Source organism: Vipera berus (assembly GCF_964194415.1).
Source record: "Vipera berus genome assembly, chromosome: 4".
NCBI classification, from domain to species: domain Eukaryota; kingdom Metazoa; phylum Chordata; class Lepidosauria; order Squamata; family Viperidae; genus Vipera; species Vipera berus.
Window position 1 is genome coordinate 2281759 of NC_138206.1, and position 22541 is coordinate 2304299.

Below are 22541 nucleotides of genomic sequence, written 5' to 3' on the forward strand. Positions count from 1 at the left end.
CTCTGAACTTTTTCCAAACTCTCAACCTCTTTTTCGTGATACGGTGACCCAAACTGGCCGCGGTGTTCCAGGTGTGGCCTCACTGGGGTTTGATCAAGCGGTGCCAATGCTTCGCGTGATCTTGATGCCATGCCTCTGTTCTAATTTGTATCCCACCTTTATTATTATTATTTTTTACAAACGTCCCAAAGACAATTTTTTTTCCAAAAGGCAGATGGGCTTTCTTGGGGGTTTTCCCCCGCCCCGCCCCCTCACTTCGAAAATGTTTCATTTCACATCCAAGGAGTTTCTTTGGAGCTACCGTTTTTTTTTAAAAAGAGCAAACTTATTACGGGGGGCTTTGTAGTAAGAGGCTGATAAAAGGCAAGAGTTTATCTCCGCATGGTAATGAGAAGCCGGAGATAGCAAAAGCCAGCCAGGAGTTGAAGGAAGGGCTCTGCCAGAAGCAGCCGCATCGGACTAAGATAATAGAGGCTCTCCTAACCTTTTGAAACGGTGGCAAACGCTCTAAAAATAATAAAAGAAGAAGATGCAATTTGCGATAAACCGTTTGGAAGATTTCGGTGTGTTTCGGGAGGCGGGAGGAGAAGGTAAAAAAGGACGGAGGACGTTAAGAGTCGAGCAGAGATATCAAGACCCCAGTCCCAAGAAGACGAAAAATCAAACGTCCTTAGAGAAAAGGGTTCTGCAGGGCTAAGGTGGGAATAAATCAATGAAATAGATTAAGCCACAATCCCAGGGGCAGATGACTCATCAAAGGAACAACTTCATAGAAGTAATTGAAGAGAATCACTGTAGGTCAGGATTGCACTCTGGAGCCCTGGGTGCCCTCTGGGCTTGGTTCTTTTCCTGTAGACGTTTCATTACCCTGCTAGGTAACGTCGGCAATGCAGGAAGGGTGGGGGGATTGCAGAGAGAAGGAAGGGGAGGAGGAGGAGGAGGAGGAGGAGGAGGAGGGAGGGGGGGAGGAGGAAGACCGTGGGTTCCTTGGTGCTCTCTGAGCTTGGCGGTTTCCTTGCAGAAGTTTCATTACCCAGTTAGGCAACATCATCGGTCTCTAAGATAGAGGAGGAGGAGGAGGAGGAGGAGGAGGAGGAGGAGGAGGAGGAGGAGGAGGAGGGGGACTGTTAGGTCTTTGGTGCTCTTTAAGCTTGGCTGCTTTCTTGCAGATATTTCATTTCCCGCCAGTGCACTGATAATGTCCCCTAGTTGGGTCATGAAATGTCTGCTAGAAAACAACCAAGTGCGGAGAGCACCGAGGACCCCACAGAAGAAAAACTGGCAGGTTTTACCAAGCTGGAGGTGACTTTTGGAATTCTCAAAAGCAGTATGGCAGGAACTGTACTTCTGCTTCAGTATGACCAATATTTTAATTAAAGAAAGGGGAGAGTCGCTGAATTGGACACCAACTGCAAACTTCTGCTTCACCTACACCAGGGGTAGGCAACCTTGGCTCTTTTATAACTCGTGGACTTCAACTCCCAGAATTCCTCAGCCACCATGGGGAAGTATGGCCCCTTCATGACTTGTGGACTTCAACTCCCAGAGTTCCTCAGCCAGCATGGGGGAATTATGGCCCCTTCATGACTGGTGGACTTCAACTCCCAGAATTCCTGAGCCAGCATGAGGGAAATTTGGCCCCTTCATGACTCGTGGACTTCAACTCCCAGAATTCCTGAGCCAGCATGAGGGAAATTTGGCCCCTTCATGACTCGTGGACTTCAACTCCCAGAATTCCTGAGCCAGCATGAGGGAAATTTGGCCCCTTCATGACTCGTGGACTTCAACTCCCAGAATTCCTCAGCCACCATGGGGAACTATGGCCCCTTCATAACTCGTGGACTTCAACTCCCAGAATTTCTGAGCCAGCATGAGGGAAACGTTGGCCCTTTATGACTTGTGGACTTCAACTCCCAGAATTCCTCAGCCAACATGGCTCAGCTTGGAAACCTCTCCCTTTCCCCTCAGCATGGCTGGCTCAGGAATTCTGGGAGTTGAAGTCCATGAGTCATAAAAGAGCCAAGGTTGCCTACCCCTGACTTACAACATCTCAGACAAGTGACTTTCTAGCCTCTTCTTGAAAACCTCCAGTGATGGAGCACCCACAACGTCTGGTGGCAAGCTGTTCCACTGGTTAATTGTCCTCACTGTCAGGAAGTTTCTCCTTAATTCCAGGTCGCTTGTCTCTTTGGTCAGTTTCCAAATCTAAATGATATCGGTTGCATTCAGACTCACTTGACAAACCTAGAAGGAATAACATTGGGGTGTCTGCTAGTCTGCCCACTTCCTTGACCAGTAAGGCGAGGCAGAAGGAAAAGGGAGTGGTCTTAAAGGACAGGGGCTACCAAGAGATTGTCAAACGTCAAGTGTTTTGAGCAGATTCGAGATACTACTTGTACTTAAGACCGCAAAACAACCCAGCCGAAGAAATGTATGACTTTGCGGCACAGAAGATTAAATCACAGACATTCAAGCGGAGAGAACACGATAACTCAATTTGAAAAAGGGGATTTAGCAAGAGGCAGAGCCTTGCAATATAAAGTGTAAAGATACTGTCTATGCTGCTTAAAGGCAAGAGGCCTCTAAATTCCTTAGTCTTCAACGCAACAGAGAAGATGAAAAGATTAAATCTCTCGGAGGGGATGGATAGGTTCCTATGACCTTTGGAGATATAGATCCTCTTCTTGGATCGGCGATAAAGGTAAAACGTTAGTGAAAGGCTAGATTGCAATGCCACGTGTTAGGATCATGACAAAATCCCCAATTCTGCTTTCCGACACTGGGGGTGAGTACAGAATGAATGATATACTGGGAAACTCCAAGGGAGGAAGGATTTGAGCTGGAGAGAACATTTCCACGGAGAATAGAATAGAATAGAATAGAATAGAATAGAATAGAATAGAATAGAATAGAATAGAATAGAATAGAATAGAATAGAATAGAATAGAATAGAATAGAATAGAATAGAATAGAATTAAGAATAGAATAGAATAGAATAGAATTAAGAATAGAATTAAGAATAGAATAGAATAGAATAGAATAGAATAGAATAGAATAGAATAGAATAGAATAGAATTAAGAATTAATAGAATAGAATAGAATAGAATTAAGAATAGAATAGAATAGAATAGAATAGAATAGAATAGAATAGAATAGAATAGAATAGAATAGAATAGAATAGAATAGAATTAAGAATAGAATAGAATAGAATAGAATTAAGAATAGAATTAAGAATAGAATAGAATAGAATAGAATAGAATAGAATAGAATTAAGAATTAATAGAATAGAATAGAATAGAATTAAGAATAGAATAGAATAGAATAGAATAGAATAGAATAGAATAGAATAGAATAGAATAGAATGGAATGGAATGGAATGGAATGGAATGGAATGGAATGGAATGGAATGGAATGGAATAGAATAGAATAGAATAGAATAGAATAGAATAGAATAGAATAGAATAGAATAGAATAGAATAGAATAGAATAGAATAGAATAGAATTAAGAATAGAATAGAATAGAATAGAATTAAGAATAGAATTAAGAATAGAATAGAATAGAATAGAATAGAATAGAATAGAATTAAGAATTAATAGAATAGAATAGAATAGAATTAAGAATAGAATAGAATAGAATAGAATAGAATAGAATAGAATAGAATAGAATAGAATAGAATAGAATTAAGAATAGAATAGAATAGAATAGAATTAAGAATAGAATTAAGAATAGAATAGAATAGAATAGAATAGAATTAAGAATTAATAGAATAGAATAGAATAGAATTAAGAATAGAATAGAATAGAATAGAATAGAATAGAATAGAATAGAATAGAATAGAATAGAATGGAATGGAATGGAATGGAATGGAATGGAATGGAATGGAATGGAATGGAATGGAATGGAATGGAATAGAATAGAATAGAATAGAATAGAATAGAATAGAATAGAATAGAATAGAATAGAATAGAATAGAATAGAATAGAATAGAATAGAATAGGAATTGAATCACAGGAGAGGAGAGGAGAGAAAATATGGAATAGAATAGAATAGAATAGAATAGAATAGAATAGAATAGAATAGAATAGAATAGAATAGAATAGAATAGAATAGAATAGAATAGAATAGAATAGAATAGAATAGAATGGAATGGAATGGAATGGAATGGAATGGAATGGAATGGAATGGAATGGAATGGAATGGAATGGAATAGAATAGAATAGAAAAGAATAGAAATACAGAATCAAATAGAATAGAATAGTAGCTGGAAGGGACCTTGGAGGTCTTCTAGGCCAGCCCCCTGTTCAAGCAAGAGAACCTATACCATCTCAGACAATTGACTGTCTAGCCTCTTCTTAAAAATCTCCAGTGCTGGAGCACCCACGATTTCTGGTGGCAAGCTGTTCCACTGGTTAATTCTCCTCCCTGTCAGAAAGTTTCTCCTTAATTCCAGGTTTCTTCTCTCTTTGTTCAATTTCCAACCATTGTTTCTCGTCCTGCCCTCTGGTGCCTTGCAGAATAATTTGACCCCCTCTTCTTTGGGGCAGCCCCTCAAATACTGGAATAAAATAGAATAAGATAGAAAGATTGTCCTGCAGACAGAAGACAAGGGACGTGGTTACGGATGCAGAATCCACCACAAAGGTTCTTGGCAGAGCTCCGGACCGCCATCGGTTTGCAGAGGTCCATGGCTATCCAAGGTCACCCCGAGAAGTCCAGATGAATTACGGCGCCGAAAGAACTCCGGCGGGCGCTCTCTCAAAAGCTTGGAAGCCGAGCCAAGCCTGAAGGGCTCATGAAAGCTCAGTAGATCCTTGGATCTTGCCAGAAGGAATCTGGCCCAGTCTGCCAATGGAGATGCCACAGAGGAAGAGGTTGAAAAAGGATCGTAGGGTCAGGGGGATGCTGCAACGGTCCTAACTGTGAAAGTCCCTTTCCCCCCCCCCCCCGGTGCTGGCAGCCGGGATAATGAAACACAGCGATGGTCTTTAGCTGCCAGGCTCATTCTGGGCTCCTTTCGCAAGCTAAATTCGTTGGCCAAAGTTTCTGTTGCCCGTTGTGTTTCTGTTGTGGAGTGTAGGGAAGAAAGCAATTACACTGCTTGGCAAGCAGCCAAGACAACCAAGAAACACTGCCGGGGTGGACAGGCGATCCGGAGACAACAAAGGTCTCAGATTTGGGTCCAGGTATTGCAACCTCAGGCTACTCGGGGCCAACTGCCAGAAATCCCTGGATAGTCATGTTGTCTGAGACGGTATAGGCTCTCCTGCTTGAGCGGGGGGCTGGACTAGAAGACCTCCAAGGTCCCTTCCAGCTCTATTCTATTCTATTCCATTCCATTCCCATTATTCTATTCTATTCTATTCTATTCTATTCTATTCTATTCTATTCTATTCTATTCTATTCTATTCTATTCTATTCTATTCTATTCTATTCTATTCTATTCTATTCTATTCATTCTTATTTCTATTCTATTCTATTCTATTCTATTCTATTCTATTCTATTCTATTCTATTCTATTCTATTCTATTCTATTCTATTCATTCTTATTTCTATTCTGTTCTGTTCTGTTCTATTCTCTTTGTAATTCTATTCTATTCTATTCTATTCTATTCCTATTTCTTTTCTATTCTGTTTCTATTCTTTTTCTATTTCCATTCCTACTTCACTTCTCTTCTCTTCTCTTCTCTTCTCTTCTCTTCTCTTCTCTTCTCTTCTCTTCTCTTCTCTTCTATTCTATTCTATTCTATTCCATATTACCTATTCTATTCTATTCTATTCCTATTTCTTTTTCTATTCTGTTTTTATTCCATACTTTCTATTCTATTCTATTCTATTCTATTCTATTCTATTCTATTCTATTCTATTCTATTCTATTCTATTCTATTCTATTCTATTCTATTCTATTCTATTCTATTCATTCTTATTTCTATTCTATTCTATTCTATTCTATTCTATTCTATTCTATTCTATTCTATTCTATTCTATTCTATTCTATTCATTCTTATTTCTATTCTGTTCTGTTCTGTTCTATTCTCTTTGTAATTCTATTCTATTCTATTCTATTCTATTCCTATTTCTTTTCTATTCTGTTTCTATTCTTTTTCTATTTCCATTCCTACTTCACTTCTCTTCTCTTCTCTTCTCTTCTCTTCTCTTCTCTTCTCTTCTCTTCTCTTCTCTTCTATTCTATTCTATTCCATATTACCTATTCTATTCTATTCTATTCTATTCCTATTTCTTTTTCTATTCTGTTTTTATTCCATACTTTCTATTCTATTCTATTCTATTCTATTCTATTCTATTCTATTCTATTCTATTCTATTCTATTCTATTCTATTCTATTCTATTCTATTCTATTCTATTCTATTCTATTCTATTCTATTCTATTCTATTCCTACTATCTATTCTATTCTATTATGTAATTCTATTCTATTCTATTCTATTCTATTCTATTCTATTCTATTCTATTCTATTCTATTCTATTCTATTCTATTCTATTCTATTCTATTCTATTCCTATTTCTTTTTCTATTCTATTCTATTTCTATTTTTTCTATTCCTTTTCTATTTCTATTCCCATCCTATTCTATTCTATTTCCCGTCGTCACGTGATCAAAATCCAGACGCTTGGCAGCTGGCGTGTACTTATGATGGTTGCAAAATATCCCAGGGTCACGTGATCCCCTTCTGACCAGCAAACTCAATGGAGAAGAAGGACTCACGTAACAACCGGTTCACTAACTTAACAACTGCAACAATTCAGTTAACAACTGTGGCAAGGAAGGTTGTAAACTGGGCCAAAACTCCCTAAATAACTGTCTCGCTTAGCAACATAAATTTTGGACTTAGTTGTGGTCACATGTCAAGGACTACCTGTAGATCTCCCCTCTTTGTTTTTCTTTCTTTTTTTTAATGGAGTCTTGTTTGTTTGGGCAATCCATCCACATACTCCCAGTGAGGCTGATGGAAGTTTTTCCTAGCCAGTTCTTCATTCCCATTTTGCTTTGATATGAGAAGTAAATATATATTTTGATATAAAACTTTCCACACCGCCATCCTGATTTTTACAGGCTGTCCTCAACTTACAGTCATTGGCACTGAATGGTGGTTACCACCAGTCTGTGTTGTGTCCTTCATTTCTCACCAAACAAAGTTTCCACAAGATCTGTGGTGGTGGTTCAACTCAGGCAGGGAGGCGACCCAGAATATGTGAGTCTGTTTAAACAGAGTAAACAGAATAAAAGAGCTGGAAGGGACCTTGGAGGTCTTCTAGTCCAACCCCCTGCTCAAGCAGGAGAACCTATTCCATTTCAGACAAATGGCTGTTCGGTCTCTTCTTGAAGACCTCCAGTCATGGAGCACTCACAAGTTCTGGAGGCAGGTTGTTCCACTGGTTAGTTGTTCTAACTGTCAGGAAGTTTCTCCTTAGTTCTAAGTTGCTTCTCTCCTTGACTAGTTTCCATCCGTTGCTTCTTCTCCTGTCTTCAGACGCTTTGGAGAATAGCTTGACTTCTTTGGGGCAGCCCCTGAGATATTGGAAGGCTGCTATCATGTCCCCCCTCGTCCTTCTCTTCATTAAACTGGACATACCCAATTCCAGCAGCCGTTCCTTATATGTTTTAGCCTCCAGTCCCCTAATCGTCTTTGTTGCTCTTCTCTGCACTCTTTCCAGAGTCTCAACATCTTTTTTACATCGTGGTGACCAAAACCGGATGCCGCATTCCAAGTGTGGCCTTACGAAGGCCTTGTAAAGCGGTATTAACACTTCACGTGATCTCGATTCTATCCCTCTGTTAATGCAGCCTAGCACTGTGTTGTTGGCTTTTTTGGCAGCTGCCGCACACGGCTGGCTCATATTTAAGGGATTGTCCACTAGGACAATCCCTCTTGCAGTTGCTACTATTGAGCAAGGTACCACCTATACTACACCTGTGCATTTGATTTTTCTTGCCTAAATGTAGAACCTTACTTTTTTCACCCATTGAATTTGACAGAAGACCAAGGATCTCAGCAAGTGGGACCTTGAAGGCGGCCTTACAGGATCTCTTGTCATGTGTAAATATTTCACTTTCCAACTGACGAGGAGCCTCAGCGTTTAATGAGCCTGCACGTGGCAATGATGCTTTGACGTTCTCCGATGGGTCCTTACCTCTTTGGGCATTTCTCTCGGGAAGAAAAAATAAGGAATCGAGGCGATGGCCACCATGCTGGCAGCAAAAATGAAGCCCAGCCACCAGGCCCCAACCCATCGCGGATCCTTGTTGGTGATAAGGACTTCCGCTGAAACAAAAGAGAGAGGAACTAAGATGGCTGAAATCACTGGTTAAACTCAGTTTCCCAGATGTTCCAATAACCGTGGTAGAACTTATGAGTTCCCCAATCCTGTTCAACCGGAGGTCATCCAGATGAGTTGGACTACAGCTCCAATTATCCTTCCCCTCTGCGTGGCCACCTGGAGGATGCCACGTGGGGAACAGCAGACTTAACTCTTGCTAGGAATCAGGGGTGTCTGTGGGAGGGGGGGTCAAAAGAGTCAAAATGGCCACCTGGAGGATGCCACGTTGGGAACAGCAGATTTAACTCTTGCTGGGAATCCCTAGTTGATGATGACCATCGGTGCTGTCTGTGGGAGGGGGTGAAAAGAGTCAAAATGGCCACCTGGAGGATGCCACGTTGGGAACAGCTGAGCTATCACTTGCTAGGTATTGGGATATCCACAAGGAAGGGGTCAAAAAAGTCAAAATGACAGCCGTAACCATGCAGTCTCCTTTTTAATGTGCGTTGCGGATTCGACTGCAGGATTGTAGCCACCATCTTGACTTTCCTGCCCCCCCCCACCCCCGTGACACCCCCGTTAGGAAAGTACAAACAGGTTGTGGATGCCCACACCCAACTATCCACAGTGTGATTCTCTCCCACCTTCCTTTCTTTTCTGCGAGTGCTTTCTGCCACGTTTTCTCGAAGAGGTTTTTGCTACCCAACTAGGTAACATCATCAGGGCTAGGAGGGAGAAGGAGCTGTTTATATACAAGTGGCTTTGGGGCTGTTGTGTACTGTTTGTCTGAGTTGGCAACTCCTTGACCGGAAACAAAAAGATCACGACGGCAACCAACACCCAGATAAGCAGAGATTAACCCCAAGATCAGTGCTAAATCAACAATCCAGCAGTAAGCAACACCCAGTCGGGGAACTATCATCTCGGAGATACAAGCTAACATTAAACAGCAAAGAAGAGCCAACAGTGACAGGGCAAGCCACGTGTGTGTAAACAAAGAACAAGCTCTCTTCCAGCACTGATGATCATCATCAATTAGGGATATACTGTACAGGATCTATTTTCTCAGGAATCTGGCCGGGTAGAAGGCTGGTCCACTCACCTGAGGACACTTTGTCAATGTCGACATAGAAACGGAGCATAAACGACCCCAAGATGAAGGCGATGGCAGGGCCAAGGGCGGTGGCCGCAAAAATAAAGCCTGGGCACAAGAGAAAAAGAGGAATAATAATAATAACAGCAACAATATTACAGGCTGGCCAGTGCAGACACGTGTGTGCGCGCACACATACACACCACTTGTACTACTACCACGGCCACGGGGCATGAAAACAGGATGCCGTGCCACACGGTGCAAAAACAGGTGGCTGACACACCTTGGGGTGTGAAAACAGGACACCGGCGCACCACAGGGTGCGAAAACAGGACACCACGCTCGGTACGTGAAAATGGGATGCCACCACGCCTCGGTGCGCAAAAACAGGCTGACGCTACGCCCCAGGGCACAGAAACAGGGTGCTGTGCACAAGAAGAGGGCAGGGCTAACGTGTCAACGCTGCTAACCTCGGATGTTCTTGCTTTGACAATATATGGAGATGCAGCCATTTTTACTTAACTTGTGTGTTACTCTTAGAGTTAGAGTTAGATGATACTGGGGTGGGGGGGAGAGAAGGAAGCATGTGTATGGGAATTAGACACAACAGGATCGTAGCAGTGTGCGATTCAAGGTTGTTTGAAAGAAGAGATGATTAAAAAATGGCGGGTTGGAGAACTGGAGGGAAAGCCTGCATTTCCAACTAATTGGAGAAGGTGATTTATGACCGTCAATTAGAGGAGGGAATTGTGCTTTGACACTATGTGTTCAGGGGAGGAGAACTCAAGATTTTGGAATCGACCATGTACTATGCTACTCGAATAAAGATTCTGTAAAGTAAATCCCGAGTGCCGCGTAGCAGAGTGAGCGCCTGTTACTCGTCCCAGCATCTGCCAACCTAGCAGTTCGAAAGCACGTAAAAATGCAAGTAGAAAAATAGGGACCACTCCGGTGGGAAGGTAACAGCGTCCCGTGCGCCTTTGGCGTCTAGTCATGCCGGCCACATGACCACGGAGACGTCCTCGGACAAGCGCTGGCTCTTCGGCTTTGAAACGGAGATGAGCACCGGCCCCTAGAGTCGGAAACGACTAGCACGCATGTGCGGGGGAACCTTTACCTTTTACCTTTAAAGTAAACAGCGCCTCGAAGTTCTTTGAAGAGTTTCACCTGTCAGAACCATGCCATAACGAGTGTCGCGTAAGCAGTAGCCTCGCCCCAGTTGCGTCACGTGCACGCTTGTGGCCCCATGTGTGCACGTGCACGCGTGCGCCTAAAATGCTTCCCCCTCCCTTCCCCTCCGCTCCGCCAACCAAGGAAGCTTGCTGGCCTCTGTTCTAGTGGTTTTCGTTAGTTGCTGTTCCTAGGAACGTACCTATGTAGAGAGGCGAGTTGGTGGCGCTGGCGTAGTCGTCTATGTAGGAGATGCCGAAGGGCTGGATGGGCACCCCACCGATGCCCAGCAAGGTCTGCCCAAAGAGAAGCAATATCAGGACCACGTCGCTCTCCCTCTGGCGGCCAGTGCAGACGTCCGTCACGGGTCCTTTCCGGTGTGGAAGACAGATATCGCTGCTGTTACTCAAGGAACCTGGGAAGGGAAAGCCAGAGTCTGGGTAGTTGTCAGGACCCATCCCAATCCACATCTTAGGAAGTAAGAACTCCTGGATCCAAGTTTGTCCAAAAGGAAAAGTTTACTAGGATGAGATCGGTTGTGGCAATACGAGACGGGATCTGACATTGAGTTACATTTCAATACTGTATAAAGCCTTCCCGTCTCAACCCCCTCCCCTCAAATCCATTTGGTCAGGCTCACATCATTTACTTAGGTGTCAGGCCCTTTGGGGGGGGGGAAGGGAAATCCTCTTGCGTTTTATTGTTATTGCTTTCTTCCTGTCAGTTCCAAATGGAGATGCAACCCAGATCTCTCTCTCTCCCCCTGTTCCCCCCCAGATCAAAAGCTTTCCTGGTCTTTGAAAACAGCCTACTGCAATCTGAATAACCATCCTCTCCCCCCTGCCTCGGAGAGATGGCAGAATCCCGAGAATAAGCACAATATTCTAACCATACATTTATGAAATGTGATATAAATGGATTCTGACAGTAGTCCATTCTCACAACTCTTGGGGCTGGGAGAAGTCCTTCTGCCCCAGTTGGGATAAGGTAGCCCAGTTCATTCAACCCGATGGTACAGGTAGTCCTTGACTTACAACGGTTCGTTTAGTGACTTTTCGAAGTTACGACGGCCCTGAAACCAAAGCGACTTACGACCCTTTTTCAACACTCGCAACTGTTGCAGCAGTCCCTTCGGTCAGGTGATCGAAATTCAGACATTTGGCAGCGGGCATATCTTTGCGACGGTTTGCCACATCCCAGGGCTGTGTGTGTGTGTGTGTGTGTGTGAGTGTGTGTGTGTGTGTGTGTGTGTGTGTGTGTGTGTGTGTGTGTCTCGAACACCTTTTGCAACCTTCTGACCAGCAAAGTCAACAGGGAAGCCAGGGTCACTTAACAACTGTGTGACTAACTTCACCGCTGCAGCGCTTCACTTAACAACAGTGTCCAAAAGGTTTGTTGCATGTTGTAACAGGACAGAATAACAGAACCACCGAGTTGGAAGGGGCCTCGGAGGTCTTCTAGCCCAGCCCCCCACTCAAGCAGGAGACCCCTGACCAGGGGTAGGCAACCTCAGCTCTTTTATGACTCATGGACTTCAACTCTCAGAATTCCTGAGTCAGTCAGTCAGGTTGCCTATCCCTGCCCTAGACCATTCCAGACAAATGGCTGTCTGGTCTCTTCTTAAAACCTCCAGTGATGGAGCACCCACAATTTCTGGTGGCAAGCTGTTCCACTGGTTAATTGTTCTCACTGTCAGGAAATTTCTCCTTGGTTCTATTAGGTTGCTTCTCTCCTGGATTAGTTTCCATTCATTGCTTCTTGTCCTGCCTTCAGGTGCTTTGGAGAAGAGGTTGAAACCCCCCCCCTCTTTTGGGGGGAAGCCCCTGAGATACTGGAAGACTGCTATCATGTTACCCCTAGTTCTTCTCTTCATTAAACTAGACCAGGGGTAGGCAACCTTGGCTCTTTCATGACTCGTGGACTTCAACTCCCAGCATTCCTGAGACAGCATGGGGGAACTATGGCCCCTTCATGACTCGTGGACTTCAACTCCCAGAATTCCTGAGCCAGCATGTGGGAACTATGACCCCTTCATGAATGACTCATGGACTTCAACTCCCAGAATTCCTCAGCCAGCATGGGGAAAACTTTGGCCCCTTCATGACTTGTGGACTTCAACTCCCAGCATTCCTGAGCCAGCGTGAGGGAATCTATGGCTCCTTCATGACTCGTGGACTTCAACTCCCAGAATTCCTCAGCCAGCATGGGGAAAACTTTGGCCCCTTCATGACTCGTGGACTTCAACTCCCAGAATTCCTCAGCCAGCATGGGGGAAACTTTGGCCCCTTCATGACTCGTGGACTTCAACTCCCAGAATTCCTGAGTCAGCATGGGGGAACTATGGCCCTTTTATGACTCGTGGACTTCAACTCCTCCGCTCCTTCCGGCGCGATCTCAAAACCTACCTTTTTGAACAAGCTGGCCTGGCCTGATGGGATGGGGTTGGGTTTTATTAATGTGTTTTAACCTACTTTTAATGTGTTTTAACTTATTCGTGGGCATCTTGTTTAATCGTTTTTAATTTTTGTATCTTGTTTTTGATATGTATTGCCCTGTTCACCGCCCTGAGTCCTTCGGGAGAAGGGCGGTATACAAATTTAATAAATAAATAAATAAAATAAATAAACTCCCAGAATTCCTGAGCCAACATAGCTCAGTATGGAAACCTCTCCCTCTCCCCTCAGCATGGCTGGCTCAGGAATTCTGGGAGTTGAAGTCCACGAGTCATGAAGGGGCCAAGGTTGCCTACCCCTGAACTAGACCTACCCAATTTCTGTAACCCTTCTTCATATGTTTTAGCCTCCATTCCACTAATCATCTTTGTTGCTCTTCTCTACACTGTTCCCAGAGTTTCCAGATCTTACACATACAGTTGTGGTTATGATTCTTCCAGGTAGATTTCCTTACTGCTCCTCACCCATAGACAGAAATCTTGACAAACTGAAGCAGATTATTTGCCCCGTTAAAAAAATAGATTCTGGGAACTGTTAGGGAGGCGACAATTTATTTTAATTTTAATTTTAATTTATTGTACAGAGGCCTTTAATTTTAATTTTTATCTTAACTTCTGTATTGATTATATGTTACTGTTGTTATCCGCCCTGAGTCCTTTGGGAGATAGGGCGGCATATAAGTCCCAATAATAAATAAATAAATAAAATAAATAACTAAAAATCTTCACTCTTTTTCTCTGACACCTGATCTGAACTAGCAAGCTTCTTCTTACGTTTCCAGATGTGTCGTTCGAACATCAATAAAAGCCACACATAACTGCCAACCCTTCTGAGCAGGTTTGGGATCTACAAAAGGGATGTTGGGGACTGCGGGATGCCCCTAAACCACACTTTTTTTTTCTCCCAGCCCCAAAATGCAAAAGCTTAGAAACGTTTAATTTATTTGTTTCCTATTTTGGGTTTTAGGCCAGCCCGTTTCCAATGATTCCCGAGTGGCTTGCCAGGAAGAAGGCAAAGAGTTAAGAGTCTAATCAATAAATAAAATTATCATATTTCTTACGTAATTTCTTCTGTTATATAAGAAATATAATAAATCAGGGACATAATTGTAGAATGTGGCTTTACAGGAAGACAAAGAGGCCATCGGCTTAGTCATTTATCATGCTGGGGAGCTGGGATCAATGGTTTGTCCCATCATTCCAAATTTAAAATCTGAAAAAAACAAAACAGATCCAGTGTAGAACACTTATAGAAAGCCATCCCAAAGGTGCTTTTCCCAAAAGGCAACTGGACTTTGTATTTCCTTGAAGACACGTTGCTTCTCATCCAGGGAAGCTTCTTCAGTTCTGACTGAATGGTGGAGGACAGAAGGATTTCTATTCCTTGCAAGTCACCTGGTCCTTAGCACTCTTCCTGAGGATTGCAGGAATATCTGAAAAGCTCTGGAGGATCGTCAACCCACACAGTATACACACATACTTTAAACCCAAGAATACATTAAGACACAAGATTGTCCACCCAAGGGATAAAAACGCCCAGACACAAACTGTGCAATATGTGCAGTGCTGTGCAGTGATATATGTACGGCTCCGTGCATTGGGGAAAACAAAACAACCACTTCACAAACGCAGGGCACAACGTAGATGTCACGGTTCCGAATAATGAGACAGTTCAAAGAACATTCAGGCATTGTTTATCCTAAAAAGTCTATAATAATGAGAACGAAGCATCGGCACTCATGGATGGATGCCAGAATCTGAATTCTCCCTGCCCTGAACGCATCGTATCAAACGAAATTCCCTCCCTTAACTTAAACGTCATAAATCACATTCTCCAATTAGTTTAACACGCAAAGCTTCGCTTCCGTTCTATTTTGCGCCATTCCTTCTCTTATTAAAAAACAACAACAACCGGGGTAGCATTCTCCTGCCCCCCCCACCCTCCAGCTTCATTTTTCAAAAGCCAAACAGTTTAAAGGGAAAGGCTGCCTCTTATATTGTCAAAGCAAAAACGTCCAATGTTTGCAGCGTTGACAGTAGGAGAACAAACCCATCAGGATGAGATTCAGCAGTCCATCTGCATTTGAAAGACAAAGGTTATGCTTCTGAAGAGAGTAAAGTCCATATACTGGACAGAGAGGGCCGTTGGTGTGAAGGAGGGATCAAAGAGACCATCATGCACTAAGACTGAACAAGCCTCTTTCGACAGAGGGAGAGGGATACGGCATCCTCTATTTCCAGTCTACAACCCGGCCCTTTCAGCAGTTCCAAGAAGGCTCCACAACCATTTGCACTATTCAGGGCACAGATAAACCTCCAAGGGGTCTCAAAGATTCTCAGAAAGAGCACTAATGCCCAGATGACTGCAAGGAATATAAATCCTTCCATCCTCCACCATTCAGTCAGCACTGAAGAAGCTTCTTGGATGAGAAGCGAGATGTTTTCAAGGAAAAACAAAAAAAGCCCAGCTGCTTCTTGGAAAAGCGCCTTTGGGACAACCATGACCTGGATCAAGGGTCCCCAACTCGTGGACTGCAGACCACTCCCGGGCCATGGCCTATTGGCCGCTGGGCTGCGTGAGTGGCTGGCCAGTGTGTGCATGTGCGTGCATGCCCACAGTCCCACTCTCGCAGGTGTTCGCGGCCCCACTCACGCGAGCATCACCACAAGCATCGCAGGTGTTTGCGACCCCATTTGCGTGAGCATTGCCACGAGGATCGCAGGTGTCCTTGGCCCCTCTTGTACGAGCTTCACCACAAGCGTTGCAGGTGTTCGTGGCCCCATTTGCACAAGTGTTGTGGGCAGTTGTGGCCCCATTTACATGAGTGTTGCCACAAAGATTACGGGTGTTTGTGGCCCCACTCAGGTGAGCGTCGCAGGCATTTGTGCAAGTGCGTGTGTCCCCACTCATGTGAGCAACGGGTTTTCACGCACGCGCATGCACATATTGTGATTCCTCGCCAGCCCGTGGATCCGGCAGGTGAGTCTGGAGACTCAGAGGAGGAGGAGGAGGGGCCTGGAGCATCAGTAGAGTCAGAGGAAGGCTCTGAGGAGCTCCAAGACTTACAGTCAGACGAGGAGCCTGGCCCCTCTACTCGCGCTCAGGCTGAGACGCAGCTGTGCTGGGAGTCTGAGTTGGACAGTGACGAAGCACAGCTGGGAAATATCCAGGATGCACAAAAGCGCCGGCAAGAGAAGCGAGTAGGACAGAGGAAGGCAATGGGGCGGCTCCAAAGGCCAAGGAGAAGGCATTAGGAAGCCACGCCTGGGCTGAATTATAAAAGGGAAGGTGTGGGAGGTGCTGGTTGCCGAAGGCCACCGTTGGGGTTGAGGATCGAGTTGCGATGAACTGTGTTTGTTTTTCCTCAAGTCTCTGAGTAATAAAAAGGGGTTGGGGTTTGTCCTGCAGTTTCTGCCTGCTTGATTTGAAGAGGGGTTTTCTCCTTGCGAACTTAACGAGGAGCTCGAGTAGGCCGGGACCGAACAGCACGTGCATGCATTCACACAGCCACACAGCCACACAAAACCATCCCTTCTTTCCCCTTCTCCCCCCCACTCTGGGCCGCCAGCCCCCAAAGGCTGGGGACCTGGGTGACAGGGAATCTCCACAGACCTTTCTAGAAAGTCCTTACCAGAAATGGACTGATCGTATTCGTAAGGGGGTGAGACGAAGTGCGGAAGGGAAATGACGAATCCAGCCACGGAGACGAGGATGGCACCGCAGCCGATGACCCGGGGCCTGTGGAGTCGGCTCCCGAAATAACTCACAAAGATGATGAGCATCGTGTTGCCGATCTGATGGACGAAAGAAAAGTTGGGCTGAAGGTCCATAAGAAGGCTGAAGAAACTACGTCTTTTTTATTATTGTTGTTCATTTTTTCCTTACATACAATAATAATTTTTCAACCAACATGCTGTCTGGGTTTACATGCTAATACATATTTAATTCCATAAGATCCTTAAGAAGGCTGAAGAAACTATATCTTTTTATTATTATTACTCATTTTTTCCCTACATAGACTAATAATTTTTCAACCAATGTGCTGTCTGGGTTCACGTGCTAATACATATTTAATTCCATAAGATCCTTAAGAAGGCTGAAGAAACTATGTCTTTACAAAAGCCAGCCAGTCAGATCAAACTACAAATGTGGTCACGGGTTTTTTTGGGGAAAAAACAAATTAATAATGTTTTAAATCATTAAACCATCAAACTGGTTAAATCACCAAATCACGAACGTCATAAAAATCATCCAACTGTAAAAATCATGAAATCATCAAACTCGTTAAATCATCCAATCATAAAAACAGACAAACTGTAACAATCATCAAATCAGAAAACTGATTAAATCATCAAAATCCTCAAAGCATAAAAATCATCCAAGGGTAAAAATCAAGCTCATTAAATTGTCCAAATCATCAAATTTGCCAAATCATTAAATCATAAAAAAAAATCACATCGTGAAATCATGAATGAAACGTCAATCGCTGGATGGCGAGATGGGCAGCATGTGAATTTAATAAGTAATCAATCAATCAATCAATTCATAGTTTTGTACTAAAAAGAAATGATTGGCGTGGTTATCACTCCTTAGAAAAAGGTTTTTTTCCCCGCTCAATAACCAATTACTCTTATTCAATGTTATTTTAATTAGTAGCTCTTATAGAATTAGATTCACAAAAAAATGTGTGTATTGTGTTCCAGCATACTCCTGGGAGGATAATAGATCAATCCATAAATACTTTGGGGAAAAATAATTTCTTATTATGAAATTTTTAAAAAAATAGAACTGGGAACCCCTTCATTAAAAAAAACCAAAACTACTTTACTGAAAATCTGGAAAGCAATGATAAATTGCTTTTGATTACAGTGAAAGTTATATAAAAAATGCGAGTGTCACGGCGAAGATTATTCTCCACCATCTTCCACTCATTCCTCCAGAATTGGCTGAGGCACACTCCGATCATGAGATCTGGAAAGAGTTTGATCCTTTTGGTCCTGAGGAAATGGACAGGATCCTTGGTGCTGTGAATGCAGCCACCTGACTTTTAGATCCCTCCTCCTCCTCCTCCTCCTCCTCCTCCTCCTCCTCCTCCTCCAAGCCCACTCCCTTCTAACACTGATGATGTTCCCTAGTTGGGTCATGAAACGTCTGCAAGAAAACCACCAAGCTCAGAGATAGTAGTATTGCATGGACATGCAGTAGAGTAATTGCCAAAGAACCCACAGTCCTCCTCCTCCTCCTCCTTCTCCTCCTCCTCCTCCTCCTCCTCTTCTACTCCACACTCCCTTCTAGCACTGATGAAGTTCCCTAATTGGGTCATGAAACGTCTGCAGGAAAACCACCCAGCTCAGAGAGCACCAGGGACCCCACAGTTCGCCTCCTCCTCCTCCTCCTCCTCCTCCTCCTCCTCCCTTCTAGCACTGATGATGTTCCTTACTTGGGTCATGAAATGTCTGCAAGAAAACCACCCAGCTCAGAGAGCACCAAGGACCCCACAGTCGTCCTCCTCCTCCTCCTCCTCCTCCTCCTCCTCCTCCTCCTCTACTCCACAAACCCCACTCCCTTCTAGCACTGATGATGTTCCCTAGCTGGGTCATGAAACGTCTGCAAGAAAACCACCCAGCTCAGAGAGCACCAGGGACCCCACATTGTCTCTGACCTGCAAATATTCTCTTCTGTTGGCAGTGTAGCATCTAAGATTTAAAGGTTAGGGTTTATATAGATTAATAGCAGCAACAGTACGGATAGCAGTTTACAAGCAGCAACGCTAGCCATATTGCAGGGGCCGTGCAGTAGAGTAATGGCCAACAGGAGAAAAGAGTTGCCGGGGCTGAGGAGAGTACCTCATGGAAAGAGGCCACCATGCCAGACGTCTGGCTGGACAGACCGAAACGCCTCTCGATGGTGGAAATTGAACTTTTCATGTAGCCGGATGTCATCAGCTGGGAGAGCTGCAGGAACCCGTGGCAGAAAACGAAGAACTGCAAGGGAAGAAATGGCGAAAGGTCAGAACCGCATCTGAACCCCAGCCGTTCTTGGACCCTCCAATAAAACAGATTCATCGTCAAAACAAGAAGTCCTTGACTTACAGCCACTCGTTCAGTAACCGTCCGAAGTTATAGAACGGCACTGAAAAAAGTGGCCTATGATCAGCGCTGAAAGAAAAATCAGGTCCAGTTCCAAGCCAGGAATAAAATGGAGACTGCTTAAGGAAGAAGGTTTAATGATGAGCAGAGCCAACAACAGCATGTAGTTCTGGGACAGCTGACAAATTGATTTGATGAGTACAAGGATTTTTTTTTATACAGTTTTACAGCATTTTGTAATTTGGAGACTTGCTTTGGTGTGCTTTTGTTATTAGATTCGTTTAGTCTGTTTTGCAAAGGCTATCAGTGGGTCTAAAATACTGGCTTCCTTGGGTTCCAATCCTGCCAAACAAACAGAACCAGTAGTTCAATTTTGCTGAGTTCGGAGAACCGGTTGAATGCATATTGCGTGGATGTCTCTTCTGGAAGTCTGTTTTAGGCCTCCCGGGCCTAGAACGGCCCCCCGGGGAAGTGCATGGATGCCATTTCCGGAAGTCCGTTCTAGGCCTTGGAGGTCCAAGCCTGCATCCAATAAGAGAACCGGTTGTTCAGGTATTTGAATCCCACCACTGCGGTTCCTGTACCAGAGCTAGAAGATGGAGATGGGTGCTGTTTTGGCATTAGGCCTCTTTGAGGTCTGGTAACTCGGAGACCAAGGGGGGATTTTTTGAGGTCCTTGGTGCTCTCTGAGCTTGGTGGTTTTCTTGCAGACATTTCATTACCAAGCTAGGAAACATCATCAGTTTTGTAGCAGGGCTGGAGCAGTACTAGGTAGCACTGATGATGTTACCTAGTCTTCAAAAAAACCCCACCAAGCTCAGAGAACACCAAAGACCCCACAGTCCTCCTCCTCCTCCTCCTCCTCTTCTCAACAAACCCCCTCCCTTCTAGCAGTGATGATGTTACCTAGTTGGGTAATGAAATGTCCACAAGAAAAACAACCAAGCTCAGAGAGCACCAAGGACCCCACAGTTGTTGTCCTCTAACACCACCACCACCACATCCTCCTCCTCCTCCTCCTCTCCTCCTCCTCCTCCTCCTCCTCTTCTTCTCATCCTTCTCCTCTTCTTCTTCTTCTCCTCCTCCTCCTCCTTTTCTTCTTCTTCTTCTCCTCCTCCTCTTCTTCTTCTCATCCTCCTCCTCTTCTTCTCCTCCTCCTCTTCTTCTCCTCCTCCTCCTCCTCCTCCTCCTCCTCTTCTTCTCCTCCTCCTCCTCTTCTTCTTTTTCTTCTCCTCCTTCTCCTTTTCTTCTTCTCCTCTTCCTCTTATCCTCCTCCTCCTCCTTTTCTTCTCCTCCTCCTCCTCCTTTTCTTCTCCTCCTCCTCCTCCTCCTCCTTTTCTTCTTCTCCTCCTCCTCCTCCTCCTTTTCTTCTTCTTCTCCTCCTCTTCTTCTTCTCATCCTTCTCCTCTTCTCCTCCTCCTCCTCTTCTTCTTCTTCTCCTCCTCCTCCTCCTCCTCCTTTTCTTCTTCTCCTCCTCCTCCTCCTCCTCCTCTTCTTCTTCTCATCCTTCTCCTCTTCTTCTTCTTCTCCTCCTCCTCCTCCTCCTTTTCTTCTTCTCCTCCTCCTCCTCCTCCTCCTCCTCTTCTTCTTCTTCTCATCCTTCTCCTCTTCTTCTTCTCCTCCTCCTCCTCTTCTTCTTTTTCTTCTCCTCCTTCTCCTTTTCTTCTTCTCCTCTTCCTCCTCTTCTTCTTCTCCTCCTCCTCCTCCTCCTTTTCTTCTTCTTCTTCTCCTCCTCCTCCTCCTCCTCTTCTTCTCCTCCTCCTCCTCCTCCTTTTCTTCTTCTTCTTCTCCTCCTCCTCTTCTTCTCCTCCTCCTCCTCCTCCTCCTCTTCTTCTTTTTCTTCTCCTCCTTCTCCTTTTCTTCTTCTCTTCCTCCTCTTCTTCTTCTTCTCCTCCTCCTCCTCCTCCTCTTCCTCCTCCTCCTCCTCCTTCTTCTCCTCCTCCTCCTCCTCCTTCTTCTTCTAACCACTCTCCTCCTCCTCCCCTTCACAAACCACACCCCCTTCTAGCACTGATGGTGTTCCCTAGTTGGGTCCTGAAACATCCGCAAGAAAACCACCCAGCTCAGAGAATACCAGCAGCACACACGCGCACACACACACACACTCCAAGTTCAGCCCTGAACTCCAGATATTCTCTTCTCTGAAGTTATTCCAAGGTGCCTTTGACGGCTGAAGCCACCGTATGTTGTTGGGGGCCATTTCGTGATTTAAGATGATGGCTGCTGATGCTTTGATTCCCCTGTATTTTTCTACTTGGCTTTAGCTGCAAGTTGCGTGGACGGATAGACCTATAGATGACATATAGATAAAATAACACTCGTCCATCACAGATGCAGTGACAGTAATAGCAGAAATATGTTCTTTCTGCCTCCACTCAAGGACAGGGTTTTTTTATAAGGCTTCTCACGGGTCAAAGACGGGGCTCTCCAAATGTCCTCTCCAAAACGAACTCAAGGAAGTTCAACCCATCTCTGAGTTTCCCCATTTGTTACAGAAAAAAAAACCGCTTAGTAAACCTACTTATTTCCAGTCGATCATTGACAAACCTTCTGTGTTTTAGCCCTGAGCATTTGAGCATCGGAAGGCGAACATCTGCCCAGCAACAGCCAAACTTTGAAAGGCTTCGAGAAAACACCCCTTCCAAAGGGGTTCTCGTCATTTTTGGCTAACTTCTCTTTTTCCCCCGTATTTTTTATTTCCCCCCCAAAAAATTTTATTATTTAAAATACTTAGAAACTTTGGACACGGTGTTCTCGGTCTAACATACCTTCTTGTCTTACATCATTTGTGCGTATTATATACATTTTATATTTGTTGTTGTTGTTAGCAGCAAAGTCGTGTCCGACCCGTCGTGACCCCATGGACAACGTTCCTCCAGGCCTTCCTGTCCTCTACCATCTTCTGGAGTCCATTTAAGCTCACACCTCCTTCTTCAGTGACTCCATCCAGCCACCTCCTTCTCTGTCGTCCCCTTCTTCTCTTGCCCTCCATATTTCCCAGCATGAGGCTCTTCTCCAGTGAGTCCTTCCTTCTCATTAGGTGGCCAAAGGATTTGAGTTTCAGCTTCAGGATCTGGCCTTCTAAAGAGCAGTCAGGGTGGATCTCCTCTAGGACTGACCGGTTTGATCGCCTCGCAGTCCGAGGGACTCGCAGGAGTCTTCTCCAGCACCAGAGTTCAAAGGCCTCCATTCTTTGGCCCTGTTGTGATTCAGTGTCAGCCTGTGGGTTCGGCAGCTGAATCGGACAGTTCTGAGGAGGAGGAGGAGGAGGAGGAGGAGGAGGAGGAGGGGATTGGAGAGCCTGCAAAGGGAAGTTCTGATCCACCGCAGAGCTTTCAGCCAGGCCCCTCCCGTCTGGTTCCTCCTCAGACCCAGCTGTGTGAGCCTGACAGCTTGGACGAAGACGATTCACAGCTGGCTTTGTTCAAGGACGCCCGAAGCAGGAGGCAGACAAGCAGGAG

The 22541-nt window shown here is 44.7% G+C and overlaps 1 protein-coding gene across 1 annotated transcript in view; it reads right to left on the reverse strand.

Moving 5' to 3' along the window:
* Positions 1 to 22541, reverse strand: part of SLCO2B1 (solute carrier organic anion transporter family member 2B1) — a gene marked incomplete at both ends in the record, with an annotated part of 72579 nt that overhangs the window by 29670 nt on the left and 20368 nt on the right. Inside the window, 5 exons of the mRNA XM_081327696.1 lie at positions 8150 to 8280; positions 9378 to 9476; positions 10741 to 10953; positions 16623 to 16785; positions 18838 to 18975. Of these exons, the coding sequence (XP_081183822.1) occupies positions 8150 to 8280; positions 9378 to 9476; positions 10741 to 10953; positions 16623 to 16785; positions 18838 to 18975 (744 nt within the window). The remainder of the gene's footprint in view (positions 1 to 8149; positions 8281 to 9377; positions 9477 to 10740; positions 10954 to 16622; positions 16786 to 18837; positions 18976 to 22541) is intronic.